At 36.6% G+C, this 13,031-nt stretch overlaps 1 protein-coding gene across 5 annotated transcripts in view; it reads left to right on the forward strand.

The window, feature by feature from the left end:
- Nucleotides 1–13,031, forward strand: part of trdn (triadin) — a 62,473-nt gene that overhangs the window by 30,901 nt on the left and 18,541 nt on the right. For 3 of the 5 annotated variants that reach the window (XM_065256222.2, XM_065256223.2, XM_065256224.2), the window contains 4 exons: nucleotides 2,232–3,695; nucleotides 6,309–6,410; nucleotides 8,848–8,913; nucleotides 12,722–12,817. In XM_065256222.2, the coding sequence (XP_065112294.2) occupies nucleotides 2,232–3,695; nucleotides 6,309–6,410; nucleotides 8,848–8,913; nucleotides 12,722–12,817 (1,728 nt within the window). The remainder of the gene's footprint in view (nucleotides 1–2,231; nucleotides 3,696–6,308; nucleotides 6,411–8,847; nucleotides 8,914–12,721; nucleotides 12,818–13,031) is intronic. The other 2 variants (XM_065256226.2, XM_065256225.2) reach the window with 2 other exon arrangements.

Genomic DNA, 13,031 nt, shown 5'->3' on the forward strand with positions numbered 1-13,031 from the left:
AAATCCATCATAATAATAGCAACCCACCATGGAACTTGCGCACTTGCGTTTAAAGGGAATGTTGGATGACGTTCTGATTGGTTTATTTGACGTTACGCCCAAACCACACCTGATAATGAACCTACTTCAGACCAACCCCTTATTGATTTGCGCCTGGCGCAAGAGTTATTTCTCCCGCCGGGAAAATAGCAACAGCACCCAAGATCCGCCCACAAAGTCACTTGCGCTTTGCGCTTCGCACTTGCGTTTCAGATCGGTAAAATAGGGCCCCTCGTCTTATTAAGAACACTGTCATTGCTGCTGTCATCCTTGGGACGTCATCGGCAAAATATTTTGACAGCTGTAAAATGTTTTGGTCCTTCTCGATTTTCATTGGCTTCGAGTAAAATAAGATCATAAGATCCGCTGGGGTCAATGTGTTAGCATGACAGAAGCTTGATGCTGTCGTGTGAGAACAAGCAGCTGACATTTTCCGTCTCCCGAGTGCCTTTCGCGTAAATTATTCGATTTTGATGGGGTTTCTTCCCCGCCACAGAAAACCACCACAGGTTTATCAATGCCAACAAAAGTATTATTTTGTTTGTTTGTTGATCACGAAGTACAAAGTAGATGAGGAAAACTAGGATTCCGTGTACTCAACGCGCCACCATTGTTTGTTTACAATGCGTGGAATGGTGCGCTGTGATTTGTTGAGTGGATTTATTTCATTCTGCAAAGAAGAAGGACTAGTGTTTATCGCGTTTTGGGAAAAAAGGGAGAAAAGATGACAGAATAACATGGTGGATATTGGATTTTGCGTAAAATTAAGAATTTACTTTTTAATACTGAACTGATGCAATACTGATTTTGGCGGTAACTCGTTTAAAAAAAGGGGTTTATCACGTTTTGGAACCAAACTCTTAAAATGTATATTCTATCAAACATCATATTAACATATAGTGAAACTCTGCAATACTCATAAATTGAAGTGCCTTTTTACCATAAAAGTACAGTCTGTAAAGCAGAGATACCTGGGGAATGCAGATATTAGCTGTTTGTTCTTAAGACATATAGGAAGTGTCACAGCAGGAGTATGCTGAACTGTAATTATCATTGTTAGAGGATTTGTCACACCCCGCAGTGTCCCAGTGACATCAAACATGTTTTTTATTCAGCTATGCCCTGATTTAAAGCCACCAAATCTCTCAAATACTGCAGGAAATAAAGTTTTCTTTAAATAACAGTTAGCGTATCTGCTTAAAGTTAATTTAGTCAACTTCTATGAGTACACTTGCACATACAGTACACTTTCGAAAATTAAAAAGTAAACTTTTTTCAGTGAAGAACCATTTTTTTTCCCCACTACAAAGAACCTTTGAGAAACAGAAAAGTTCTGTGAATTTTTTTATATTAGGCACCATTTTAAGAGTATATGTACATGGCCTCAAAGCTACACTGCCAGACAAAATAGTCACTGGGGCAGTACCCTTGAAAAGGTTCCTAATATGTACCATTTAAGAAAATATATGTATACTTTTGTTACCAATATGTACCTTTGAGGTACTAATATGCACACTTTGGTACCAATATGTAGCTCTTGACAGCTGGGGACCATTTATTGACAATTTTCTCTGATTGTGTAACACAAATGGATAAAAAAACTATTTTGCTTTCCAAGTCTTTAAATCCCATAAAAATAATAATAATGATTATGACCAATGTAAGGTATTGCTATGAAGCTGAGTGTTATGCAAAGGTATCACATTATTTGAAAAAAAAAACACAACATTTGCATGTCTTGAAAATGTCTAACAGCATGCTGAAGGTATAATGTCATAACTCATCAAACAATTCATATTAAGAGTAAAGGAACTGATCATTGATGGTTATGAGACAGGCTGTTAACACTGTTGTTTATCTAAATGGTTACCATTGCATGAACCATGAAGAACTGTACAGAAAGCCCAGTGTGTGACGGTTTTGTATTATTTGCCTCAATGGAGTCCATTACGATGCCGCAGAGAATTTCATTATCATTTATTATTCACTGAAAATGCAAAGATGTGCGTTTATATAACATTTGCATGTGTAAAAGTTTTATTTGTAATAGCCGTTTAACTATTTATATAAACGTTAACAAATACCTGTTAAGCATTTTACTATAATCAAATATAAAAAATGTAAAATTTAATTTTGTTCATGTTATAATATTTACTTCTTACAGCAGTGTGTTAATCAATCTTATAATGTAGTTTCAGCAATGCAGACCAGAAGGATTGTACAGATGGAAGACGAGGAAGAAGAAGAAGAGGTGAAGGTTCATAAACAGAAGAAGGCTGATAAGAAGAAAAAAGAGGTAAGGGTTGAAAAGGATGATGAAGATGAAGAAGAGGAGGAAGAAGAAGAAGTGAAGGTTCATAAACAGAAGAAGACTCATAAGAACAAAAAAGTGGAAAGAGTTCAAAAGGATGAGGAAGATGAAGAAGAGGAGGAGGAGGAGGAAGAAGAGGAGGAGAAGGTTCATAAAAAGAGGAAGACTCATATGAAGACAAAAGTGGTAAGAATTGAAAAGGACAAGAAAGACGAAAAAGAGGAGGAGGAAGAAGAGGGTGAAAAAGAGGAGGATGAGGAAGAAGAGAAGGGGGAAAAAGAGGAGGAGGAGGAAGAAGAAGAGGAAAAGGTGAAGGAGGAAGAATCTGCTGAGGTTGCTCAAAAAGAGGAAGATAAAGAGGAGGAAGAAGAAGAAGAAGAAGAGGAAGCAGCAGAGGAAGATGAAAAAGAGGAATTAAAAAAAGAAGAAAAGGAAGAAGAGGAGGAAGCAAAGGAAACGGAAGAACAAGATGAGGAAAAGGAAAAAGACGAAGAGGAGGGAACTGCAGCTTCAGCAGAACCTGATGCTGATGAGAAGGTTCAAACAACTGCGTCAAAAGATGAAACTAAAGATGATCTCATCTCTGACATCACGCCACCTTTGCCAACAGAGGAAGATGAGGATGAAACACCTGATGTGGCAGATATTTCTGTCCACATAGACATCAAAGAAAGCACAGATATCTCCGAGGACACAGATACTGATACAGATGAAGAAGTAGACCAACTTGATGTTGAAAAACCTGAGGAGCCAGACCTTACAGATGATAATACTAAAGATGATGAGGATAAAGAGTTTGATGCCGATGACAATGGTGATATCGGTATTGTGCTCGGTGCTGGTGCTATAGTCACTGAGGTTGAAGCAGAAGAAACTGGTGAGGAATCTATAGATCTTAATGCTGAAGAAGATAAAGTAGTACTAACAACCGTAGAGGAGATTGATGCTAAAGCTGATGCAGTAGCTGACTCACAAGATGCTGCTGATGCAACTGCTGATCACCATGGCGATAAGATAGCTGAGGTGATAGCTGCTGCTGCTGACATAGAGCTTGAACTTGACATAGCTGATTCTGAGGATCAGGGTGATATAAGTACAGAAGGTGATTTCAAAGATGAGGCTGAAGTTGAACCAAAAGATGATCAGTTTAACACTGAAGGCCATGTAACTGATGGAGAGGGTGTCATTGAGGATGAGCTAGCTGATGATGCTAGGAAAGAGCAGGAGATAGATAGTGAAGATGATGATGATATCATAGTAACAGCACCTGTAGTTAGTTCCGAACCAGGTGGAGATGAGACAACATTGGGGGATGAAGAAGATGAAGAGCCTTCACCTGAGACAGGTACTGAGATTATTTCAGTTATTGATATTTAAATGTTAGTTTTTGGAAAAAATAGTGTTTCATAATGCAGGAAATTATCCATCTTATATGTAATCTGTAATATTACATATTAAAAACGTAAAAGTTTGGATGTCAAAAGATTAATCGCGATTAATACAAAATAAAAGTTTGTGTTTGTAATATATTTGTGTGTGTATTGTGATGTATTTATAAACAAATTTATTATATGTATTATATATATGTATTTATTAAAAAATTTATGTATATATTTTTATATATACGCACACACTTATATTATGCAAAAACAAACTTTTATTTTGTATGCGATTAATCGTGATTAATCTTTTGACAGACCTAGTTAAAAGTATTGGCCACACAGAATCTATGTCAGCAAAATATTGTGACTAATTTGATTTATGCAACAGCTAGCCATAAGTCTACTACTCTCAGACTAGTTTTACGCATTTTACAGTATTTAAAACCATTTAGCAGATTTTGAAAAAAATAAATCCAAATAAGTCAAAAATTTTTACCCCACATACTGTAACAACAGGGTTGAATAAGCAAAAAAAAACCCAGCAAACTATTCTCAGTTTTAACCACAATTTAACACAATGGGCCCTATTTTAACGATCTAAGCGCATTGTCTAAAGCGCACAGCGCAACATCTAAATGGGCGTGTCCGAATTCACTTTTGCTAATTTAAGGACGGGAAAAATGGATTTTGCGCCGAGCGCATGGTCGAAAAGGGTAGGTCCTATTGTAATGGGAGTATTTTGGGCGTAACGTGCAATAAACCAATGAGAGTCTCTGCTCTCATCCCCTTTAAAAGCTAGTTGCGCTGGCGTTATGTCTAATCCCTATTTAGATGACGGACTTTGTAAACTGAAAAAATAAGCGGAGGAAGAAGATCCCCAGTTTAAGATTAATGTTAAATAATTGTGTTGTTTTTCACTTGTATTGAAATTGTTATTTTTTTATCAAAACCTTTAAAACCCGTTTTCTTTTAGTCATGGAAGTAAAAAGCAGGCTTGTAATTGCTTTTAATGTATGGCTATCCAATATCATCAAAACATTATTTACAAGCATGTAAGATAAGGTTTGTACTCTAAAAATACTTTATTTGTAATAAACAGGAGATAAAGAATTTACAAACGGCTCTCCTCACGTTTCAGCACTTTGGACAGCGTTTTTTTTTAGCAAAGAGTTTTTTTAAGCATTACTTAAAAATGTTTCTCATCTCACCATATCCACAGGTACAGAGTCATCATAGACAATAAATCCGTGAGGTAGCATTAAAAAAAAAACATTTAAAAACAGACGCATTTGTTTAAAGCAAAGCATTTATTTACTTAGCAGGCTGCAGGTGAAGCAGCTCTTTGCGCCTTCTAACGTCTCACAATTACTCCTCATTTATGTCCAAGAGACTCAATAATAATCTTTTACATTCAATCCTTTAATCTTTCATATTTAAAAGCATTTTTGTGCTGCTGCGCATTATGTACCTTGTGATAAGCAAACCCGCGTTGTCCTCCCGTGTTTAGGCGCATTTTACTAATGCGCTCTTTAAATAACATAAAACACATTGCGCCATTGACTTTAGACTTTAGACCAGGTTTTTGTTGGTCAATGGCGTAGTCTATTTTAGTTGCCTCAAAATAGCAACGCGCCAACAATGCGCCTGAACACACCTCGTTTTCAGACCAGAACGCCCATGGGCGCAAAAGGGGGCGCAAATGCAATTGCTATTTAAACAACGCGGCGCTAAACGTGAAAATTAGGGTGGAAACTAGCGAAAGACACTTGCGTCGCGCATTGCGCTGCATTGCGCCGGGTGTAAGATAGAGCCCAATATACGTTCAGACATCACCTAATGTCACAAAAGGTTTCAATCGTTTTTTAGCCATACATACAGTATATCTCCAAATACATTGATAGGGGTTTTTTCAACAAAAAAAATAGGAGAAATTTGAGTATGTGATTGAAGTCTATTTCATGTTGGGTGGATCAAAGAGCAGCAGCTGGCGTGTTGCTGTCCAACGGTTATCAAAATGGTTAGAATCCATCTGAAACTGCTTTCATGTCAGCTGTTACCAAGCAGTTGTCTCCAAAGAGGTCATTCAAGGGCATCAAAGGTCCAGATGATCAAGGAAAAGACAGAAAACAGATTAAGCTGCAGATGCACTGGAAACCCAAAAAACTAAAGAAGGTCACAATGGCTTTTTCTATCTAGAAATAGTACAAAATATATATTTTTAAGGGTTTTGCTATTAGCATTTATTTAATTAATGTAAGCTATAATGCTAATACACCTTAGTGTAAATAAATATACAATTAAAATCGTTCAACAGTTCCCCAATCCCCACCACCATCTTTCGTTGCTTTTTAAATGCTTTTTGCTAATCATACTGTAGTTAAACATGTAGGTCAGCTTGACTAACTTTAGTCATTAGTTACTAATTTAGTTTAGCTGATTTTGCTAAAAGACCACTTTGTGTAAAGCTAATCATTCTGGCTCTTATTGTCTCTTTATGGCAGTGCCGACTTGTTAATGACAATTTGATCTTCATTATCCAGAAACCTTCATGAATGTTTTTTTTTTTTCTTTCAAAGACCTAAAAACACAGATGGAGGAGGAAGCAGAGGAAAGTGAAGAAGGTGCCAAGGAAGAGGAAATAGCAGAGAAAGCACCAGAACCAGAACCGGCTCCTACAGGTAACAAACATGAGGGGCTTTGTTGGTGTTTTGTAAAAACTAGAGGTTTGATTGAATACATCTGTGAAGTGTTTGAGAGGGTTGGGCAGAGCCTTAGGCCTATGTCTTTGATCTCCAAAGACTTTCACATGGTTAAAATCTACTCCATAACATCATAAAGGTGCTCTTATGTAGCTATTTACCAATATTTGTGGTGTTTCTGCACTCGGCTGCTGTAAAGACGCATACAAAATATTTGCAAACAAATTTTAATGAAACAGAACCTACACTACTAAAAAAGGGAGCTACAAAAGGTTCTTCAAAGTGATGCCATAAGACAGGAGTGGGGAACCGTGGGTCCTGGAGGACCACTGTCCTGCAGAATTTAGTTCCAACCCTAATCAAACACACCTGAATTTCATTTCCAAGTAATCCTTAAGACTTTAATTTGATTTTTCAGGTGTGTTTAATTACTATACGTTCACACCGCCTCAGACTTAGGTTTGAATATTGTCGTTATATTGTTTATGTTTTGTTTCAATTTAATTAGCTTATTACGAAAGAAAGACAGACTTTTAAACTGCTTATATGGAATAGGCATGGGCCGGTTACCGGTTTCAAGGTATACTGAGGTTTCAAAACCACTAACATTTTTTGTAATACCGTTTGTAAGCTATGAGCTGGGTTAACACAAATTTTATTAAATCTTTAAGTCATGTAATTTACATTTTAATATATATTACTAAAATATTTTTTGAAAGAAAATTATCATTGAAAGGCTTTATTTTCACCCAGCATACATGTTGTATGTTTCTTAAAAATAAAATGTATTGTGTCCGGTCAAATAGTTGTTGTTTTTTTACGTCTGAAAATAACACATGGCATGGTAAAACCGCAATACCGTGATAGTTTTGGTTAAGGTTATATCATACCGTCAAAATCTCGTACTGGCCCATGCCTAATATAGGGCATGGTAATGGCTTGAAGGCAAATATGACAGGAGAAATGGAGTGCGTCGGACATAATTTTCGACGTTTTATTTAAATTTGGTTTGCTACTTTAAAACGAATTTCGTTTCATATAATTTGTTTTGTTGAAACATTTTGTGAATATAAATGAATAAGAACTTGAAAGAAACAACGTGCATCTCATTCATGCATATAAACCACTGCAATATGCCAAAGAATGCCAAAACATTGTTGTTGTTTTAAGGATGTGCAAAATCATATTTTCTAGTATATCACATGCTTTATATACTGTACAAACACAAGCTTTATGGCAGGGTAAAACTGAATCTATTCCTATAATGACAAGGATCTCTGTTTGTGATAAAGTTTGTATGAGTGAGATTAGATCTGTGTTCTTCTCCTTCCAATTATTATCTAATTTCCCCTTGGTGCCAGAGATTCTTCTGGGTATTAGATTAAAACCACAGTGGCGTTTGGGGATAAACCCATGTGTATAGTGAAAGATGGAAATCTAATCCCTTGCTGAAACAACATATGACACAAAATTACACAGAGATGAGTCTGAAGAACTTGTGGATTCACAGAAGAATGAGGTTTACTTGGAGTGCCTGCACAAACAGGGCCTACTTGTACAGATCTGGATATAAGTTCAAGTTCAAGTCTGCTTTATTAAACCTTTTAACACGCCACAGTAGCAACCATTCACTTAAAGGGATAGTTCACCCAAAAATTTCAATTCTGTTATTATTTTCTCATCCTCATGTTGTTCTAAACCAGTAAAATGAATTTCTTTTTTCTAACGAACACAAAAGAAAATATTTTGATAAATGATGGTAAGAACCCAGTTGATTGTAACCATTGACTTCTATAGTAGGAAAACAAATATGATGGAAGTATTGTGATAAATGATGAAGAAGATTATTTGATAAAAGATGGTAAGCACAAAGTTGACAGTCATCTATTAAAATACCTTTTTTTGTGATGATCATATTTTCAACTTGCGAAAAGACATGTATGAGACGAATAGCACGTTTTCGCGGCAATCTATACATCTGTACATCATTTCTTTAAAATTATGTGCTCCTCTGTAAATGACAACAATAAGATAACAGCGCCCGATTCCATCTACAGTAGCGAACAAGCATGAAAAAATAAGAAAGTCGACCCTGCCGCAGGCACCAGCAGCTATTTCGTCATTCTTCTATCAGGAACGTCATTAGATGTGTTTCACACAACAGAATAAATCCCTGCTGAGAAAAAGAAACCTGCTGGGATAGGAGACAGCAGAAATGTGGGACTTGAAGAGATCCATTTTGACCCATGGGGTTGAACAAACTCCCATAAAAGCACAAAGAAAGTTAAAAAAGAATCTAAACATTCAAGTTCACATTGTGTGTGCGTGTCCGTGTGGAGCTAAATGTCTGTGTCTTTTCTCATCTCTTTCTTTCGAGGCCATAAAACTCACCTCTTTTTGTTTTTTGTTAAAACAGACGAGGAATTGAAGGCAGAAAAGAAAGCTGAGATACCTGTGAAAACGACAGAGAAAGAAAAGGAAGGTCAGTACACAATTATAATGTAACTGCTGCTATTTTCTCTGGATAAAGGAATATATGCATCAAGATGAGTACTGTGGATTACAGTGGAAAGAAATTAGTTTTAAGCCTCTATTTTCTTAAATGTTAATGCAAGCTTCAGGCAGTGGTTCTTTCAGGGGTTGGCCACTGTTCATTACATGCACTTCAATGGTTGATACCAATATTAAAGGGATAGTTCACCCCAAAATGAAAATTAAACCATGTTTTACTCACCCTCAATCCATAGGTTTACAGGTACATGACTTTCAGCCAAACACAGTCAGAGTTATATTAAATAATATCATTGATCTTTTCAGGTTTATGATTGCATTGAATAGTGCCCCATTTTTAAGCTCCAGCAAACACTAATCCATACAGTTAATAAATGTATGTTGTTAAGCAACAGATTTTTGTAACTCAACTCTCTCGTGAACACGTACGGCCGAAGTTTATTTAATTTGAAATATAATATATCCTTACAAATACACATCAATTGATCAAACTTTTAAAGGGATAGTTCGGCCAAAAATGATATTGAACCCATGATTTACTCACCCCCAAGCTGTCCGAGTTGCATATGTCCATCGTTTTTCAGACAAACACATTTTCGGATATTTTAGAAAATGTTTTAGATCTTTCAGTTGATTAAATGTAATGTTACGGGGTCCACGACCTTCAAGTCCAAAAAAAGTGCATCCATCCTTCACAAAATAAATCCAAACGGCTCCAGGATGATAAACAAAGGTCTTCTGAGGGTAATCCGCGCAGTGTTTTTGTAGAAATATCCATATTTAAAACTTTATTAACGTAAATAACTACCTTCCGGTAGCGCCGCCATCTTAGACTCCTCTGTATTCAGGAGAGAGTATTAGCGCAGTGTACGCACTTTTCTCAGTGACATATGACAAATTCGGAGGGCGGGGGCACAGAGCAGCAGCAGAGTAGCCTCCGTAGGTTGCGTAAGCTCTCATCCTGAATGCGGACGCGACTAAGATGGCGGCGCTACCGGAAGGTAGTTATTTACGTTAATAAAGTTTTAAATATGGATATTTCTACAACAACACAGCGCGGATTACCCGTTGAAGACCTTTGTTTATCATCCTGGAGCCGTTTGGATTTATTTTGTGAAGGATGGACGCACTTTTTTTGGACTTGAAGGTCGTGGACTATGGGTGGACCCCGTAACATTACATTTAATCAACTGAAAGATCTAAAACATTTTCTAAAATATCAGAAAATGTGTTTGTCTGAAAAACGATGGACATATGCAACTCGGACAGCTTGGGGGTGAGTAAATCATGGGTTTAATATCATTTTTGGCCGAACTATCCCTTTAATCTTTCCCTGAGATCTTTCATTCTCTTTCTTTTCTTATTTAAGGTATTTGGTGCTACTGTCTCTTCACTTGTTAAATTATGAAATTCCCTGTTCTGTTTCCTGCTTTTGGGGTTTTAATGGCCCATAACAGGATGTTTTCAGGTCCTGCATTACATCAGCAACATAAAATTTGAAGTATATTTGCTCAAGAATTCCGTACTACACTTTCAGAAAACTGGTCAGAAAATGGTTTTAAGCTGTCACTAGAGCGATACCTTTTCAAAAAGTACACCTTTGCACCTAAAGAGGGCATATTACTACCTCAGAGGTACCATATTGGTACCAGGAACACCTTGGTACTAATGGTGCTTTCCATTGCACAGTACCCCACGGTTTGGTTTGGGTCAGGTCGGGTCAGCTCACCTCACTTTGGCATGGTAAGCTTTTCCATAGAGTTTAGTACACTTCGCAGTGTGAGGGATTATAGGCGTGTTGTTATATTTGCGCTGCCTACTGCTGTGTAATCATACAAGTGAGAGCGTTGTTGTACATTCCCATACATACATTTATTTCTCAGTCCGCCACAAAATTAAAATTGACCACCACAAATAGATGTTTGCACATCAGGTTTATCACTACCTCTGTCTCACATGACAGTTTCTGTACAAACACTGGTGGCGTCAATCGACGCCCTCCGCTGAGCCTCATTTAAGTTGCATTTAAGCATATAATGCTGATGTGCTCATCGCGAATGTTTCGCACAAACTGCAAGTCTGGAAAAAATTGACATGGTGTCCCTAATTCTCAACCTGCGGATGTTTTTCATCGCTAAAAGGGACTTTGGGAACTTATAGCAGAGCACAGATGACAACAGGTTTGCTCGAGACAGCGCAAGCTAGCACGAAGGTAAAGCTAATCTTTTACATTATAGCGATGACGCTGGTAGTGACGATTCTCTCAGACCAATCAGTGATCTACAGTGTTTTTGCAACACGTTTTGGTATCAGCTCGTGTTGCTTGAACCCCGACTGAGGTGGTACTAAAAAAGTATCGGGTACTATGTACTGCACCAAGTGAAAAAGCCTCCAGAGTAAGCTTGTGACCCGACCCAAACCGTAGGGTACTATGCAATTGAAAAGCGCCATAAATGTATATACACATCTGTACCTAAATGGTACAAATTACGACCTTTATAAAGGGTACTGGCATACTGACAGCTAGGGACCATTTTTGACCATTGTTACTGAGAGTAAAACAGAAAGTGTGCAATGTACACAACAAGGCAAAACAACAAACATTTATGGATACAAATATTCTATTTTGAGGCAATAATCTTAAAATGGCCAAATATTGACTACTGATCTTGCTGCAGACTTACATAATCTGCCATATTTACTGTAAAGTATGCAAATCCAAGTCTGTTTAGTGAATTTGCCCAGATTCCAATTTTAAAGGCAATTCCAACCAAAACCAATATATAAAGTTTCAATAACAAGTTGTAGGGATAATATCCTATTTTACAGCTGTTCAATGTTTTCCCCACTGCCCTGCTGATTTTAATCAGGAGAGTGTAAATGTGTTTTATTAGCTAATAAACTACAGCACCAAAGGTCAGTGAAAAAACAATGGAAGAAAGAAAGCATGCTGTTTTAATAACACAGATCATGCACTCGGCTTCAAGGTTGACTGAAATGAAAAATGGCATTAGCATTTTAGGTTTAAAGGCACTTTGAATATAATTCCCAACGAGCATGTAAGCGGTGCAATCAAAAAACAGCTTTTGAGTTTGAATCTTAATATAGTTATTATTTTATTCAAAAACATTTCTTGAAATCCAAAACATTTTCCTCATTCGTGTCATAATTCTTGGTCATGTTGTCAACCTGTTTTTATTTTCACATCTTTACTAACAGGTTGGCATTTAATCAAAAGTGTCACATTCATTCTGACAAATATTAGCAATCCAAATTTATAATGAAGGTGTCATATTTATATTCTGTGATTTACTGCCACCACTTTAAAAATTATTTTGCGTTATAACATTTTGATTAATAGATGCAAAAACTGGCATTGGCCTCTGATGTCAAAAGCACATTATGCATTTTAAAGATAATGACATCAGTGGATTAAGCTGTAGAAGACTGGGTATTTACATCTATGTTTAGCAGCCAATATGATCCTTATCATTCTCTGTTGATTAAAACAAGGCTAATCTAATAAAAACACCAATTGCATAAAAGTGTATCAGAGTTTCAAATTGTGCATTAATATATATATTTTTTATTGTTGTAGGTAAGTGATTTTTATTTGGTTTACACATCCTGTCATAATGACAAACAAGTATTGCCTTTTCTTTAGGACGAGGACACATACAGTAGTAATCCACATAAACTGAAGGCTAAAATTTAAGAAATGTAATGGAATTAATCCAACAGTATGTGCCACTTAATATTTTGCATTTCTTTGCATTTAGAAGAACAAAAAGAGCCCTTTGCCTGTCCTTGTATGCATTCAGAAATACGCAAACAGCCACAAAAAGCCCAAGTCACTAAACCAAAGGAAGAAAAAGGTATTTGATATTGACTTGCAAGGTCAATATCATGCATGTTGGTTTAAAAAGCCTGGGCATATTTTCTGTAATTGGCTGCATTACAGAACTACATCATAGCAAGTCACAATGTCTTACTGATCTGTTACATGACTGACAGATATGTTTACATTCTTTAAAACAATGTTAAAAAGAGTTTACTCATTAAAACAAACTGCATGTAATAATAATAATA

Source organism: Paramisgurnus dabryanus, chromosome 12, assembly GCF_030506205.2.
Source record: "Paramisgurnus dabryanus chromosome 12, PD_genome_1.1, whole genome shotgun sequence".
Lineage (NCBI taxonomy): Eukaryota > Metazoa > Chordata > Actinopteri > Cypriniformes > Cobitidae > Paramisgurnus > Paramisgurnus dabryanus.